Source organism: Saprolegnia parasitica (assembly GCF_000151545.1).
Source record: "Saprolegnia parasitica CBS 223.65 unplaced genomic scaffold supercont2.804, whole genome shotgun sequence".
In the NCBI taxonomy this organism is placed as follows: Eukaryota; Oomycota; class Saprolegniomycetes; order Saprolegniales; family Saprolegniaceae; genus Saprolegnia; species Saprolegnia parasitica.
In genome coordinates this window covers 93-3,194 of record NW_012157198.1, presented here as the reverse complement: position 1 = coordinate 3,194, position 3,102 = coordinate 93, and the positions used below count along the sequence as shown (strand labels likewise).

Sequence of the window (3,102 nt, the reverse complement as noted above, 5' to 3'; positions counted from 1 at the left end):
GCAAGGATGCTTGTTACCTTCGGCGATCTGCGACGCCATCAGCAGCTTGTCGGCAATGGAGAATGAAGCGGGCGTCGTCTCGTCGAGCTTGGTGCGCAGGTCGCCGCTGTCCATAAACTCGACCAGCAGCATGAGCTCGGTGCGGCGATACCAGCTCACACCGATGCATGTCACAATGTACGGCGACGAGAACCTACTCCCGTCATCAAATCCATGACATTCGTTCCAACAGATACGTGGTCATGAGCAAGATCTCCTTGGCGAAATCTTGGACGTCCGACGGCGACGAGCGTCCAGGGAGGAGCTTCTTGATCGCAACGGGCGTGCCGCGGTAGGTGCCGAGCCACACCTCACCAAACGCGCCTACGTCAGAGTCGTATTTAGAGCTTGGCGCTGAGGCAGTGCGTACCCTTGGACAAGATTTGGCTGCGCTCGACGTCGTCTTCGCTGAGGCGCCACTGGGCCAAGGCCGTCTCGGTCGCCGAGTCGCGCGCCCACGTCTGCGTCTCGTCCGGTCCCGACGTCTGCGTCCGGTAGTTGGTGTTGGTCGTCGCCGTCTTGCTCGCGCGGTTGCGCCGGCATCGATACACAGCAAACGCGATACCGAGCAGCAGCACCTACATAGATGAGAGCATGTGACGCACAAGGCAAGAGCACGCACCACGCCACCGACGGCGACGCCGACGATCAAGCCGATGGGCGTCGGCACTTGAGCGTCACCCACGGTGATTGTGCGGTAAACGGCAAAGTCGAATCGTTCCGACGTCGTAGTGCCCGGAAGTGCAATGTGGGCAAAGATGATAAACGAGCCCGATCGCGGAAACGAGAGCTCTAGTGGACGACGATGAAGAGGGCGAGGATCGAAGCCTGTACCAGTTGTCGCGTATGTCGCCGAGTAGTTGGCGCTAAAGTTGGCGAGCGTGTTGGGCGTGTGGTCGCGGACGTAGACGCCATTGTCGTACGCGTTGCAGACATTGTCCGCGTACGCGCACGAGTGGATGTTGGAGTGGTAGATTTGGTACATGTCCCGCGACGCCGGGCTCTGCATGACGGGCAATGGCAGCGTGAGGCCTACCTCGCCTGCTGAGTCATCCATATACGCCTATATCGAGAGGCGTACCAATGCTGTTGCTCAGGATCGTCTTTGGGTTGTACGAGACCGTCCAGGTCACAGGCACGGCTTGGCCGACGCTACACACAGCACATGAGCGAGAGGCCCGACGTGTGGGCTTACGAGATGGTCGCCGGCGCGTTAAAGGTCATCTGCAGGCCGCAGTTGAGCGCTTCCGCCGATGCTTCGTTCTTGGCAGAGCTCAGCGTGGTCAGCGTCACCGACTGGCCCGTGCGCCAGCAGTAGACGTAGCGGCCATCCAAGATCGGGACTACATGCTAGCATCAGCGCAAGCAGCAGATTCTGGTCGTACGGGAGCCGAGGCCATGGGCGGCGACCGCGAGGTAGGCGGCCATGACGGCAAGGACCGATGCTCGCATGCTGCCAGGTTGCAATTCTTGGACTGGGACCAAGATACCCAACGGGCAGCTCACCTTTTTGGCCAATCAGCGTCGTGCAGAGGTAGTTACGCGCGTATCTCGTCAAGATTTTAGCCAATCGCGTGCAAGACAAGCATCCACGCGGCTCAACCGTGTCATCCGAGGTTGCCGTTTGGCGGGATCGGATATGGCACCCTCGTATGGCACTAATAGTGACAAGGCGATATTCGTAGGAGACTATAGACTCTTGACGTGGGGTTGGCTTGCCATGCCTGTGGCATTTCTTCTCCCTCTCGCACGCGAAAAAAGCCGCGCAGATTTCAGCAGAAATGGTGTCGTGGGATTGAATTTTTGAGGTTTTTGACGGAAATTCCTTGCTCCAGTCAGCGAAAGAAACACAATTACAGCGCATCAAGTCTTATACGAGGTGGATGCTGCTCGTGTGGAGATGGCATACATCGGCACACCCAGTGGAATCAAGCTAGCACCAATTGCTACTTGTGGTCTCGTTGAACACGTGTGGTTGAGCCGAGAGGAAGCGGACCTTTATGTCGATATCAAGTAAAACTTTTCATGTGTCCTTGTGTAAATCCAGGGCGTCTACTACACTTCTTGTTTTTGTATTGCAATGGGATAACGCTCTTTCACCACAACATTGTGTGCATGTCATTTGCGTGCTTGACACTTGTTTAGATCTTGATTTGGAGCTATTTGGACGCTCAAAACCACCAAGAAAGAATGCGAGAACCCATCGTCCTCGACACAAGAAACGCGAACCGAGCCTGCTGCGGTGACACCTCTGCGTGCCAAGCTACAAGCAAATGCACTCCAGATTACACGAACAACACAGTTTGATTATTCAAGTAAATCGAGGATGGTAGTCTACACGCCCGTGGGACACTACATCGCGTCGTGGCGTCCCTTGGATGGTCCGAAATCGTTAGCGCGCGTGGGGGTGCGTACTTTTCGAGATGGGTCGACCGGCTTCTGTTTGTAAAAAAGAGTGTGCTGGCGGCACATGGGCGCCCGCGGACAAGGGCGTAGTCAGGTGCACGGGCAGCCAGCCAAACGCACGCATGTTGGCCAAAAAAGACTCGGGCGGTGCGTACGGGCCCTGCGGCGGCACCCACGCGACGATCAGCGGCGCGGTCGTTGGCGGCGACGCAAATTCGCACGCGGAGGCTCTGCGTGAGGCTGCAGGAGGGCGACGCCACTGGCACGAACCGCTGGTGGCTCTCGGTACGCACTTCCAGCGCCGTTCGCTTGGACGGCGCGGGCACTGACAGCACTGGTCCAGGCATGGGCGGCACGAGCACGGGCCCGCGCAGCCTCTGCGAGCTCGGTCAGCGTTCCTGTTGTCCCTAGCTGCTGGATGGCTGGCCGTGGCGCTATGGATACCCGACCGTTTGTGCGGCTGAGCGGAGCCTGGGCACTTGTTGAGCCTTGGACGATTCGTGGGCCTGGAGTGCTCGCTGGACTCGGAATACTGGCTGAGCCCTTAGCACTCGCTGGATCTTGTGCAGCCACTGAAACTTGAACAGCTGCTGGACTCTGAGTGCTTGTTGGACCGTGGGCGATTCCCGGGTGGTGCGCGGTCACAGGGCCCTGTGT

General features: G+C 58.2%; 1 protein-coding gene across 1 annotated transcript; it reads right to left on the bottom strand.

Moving 5' to 3' along the window:
- Window positions 1-17: 17 nt before the first annotated feature.
- SPRG_17837 (hypothetical protein) lies at window positions 18-1,491 on the bottom strand (the record flags this gene model as incomplete). The annotated part of the gene is made up of 8 exons (XM_012357235.1): window positions 18-193; window positions 237-363; window positions 410-617; window positions 662-831; window positions 874-1,071; window positions 1,121-1,191; window positions 1,235-1,382; window positions 1,425-1,491. Coding segments are annotated over 8 exons (1,165 nt in total), but the record flags the coding sequence as incomplete, so codon positions are not given.
- Window positions 1,492-3,102: the final 1,611 nt, after the last annotated feature.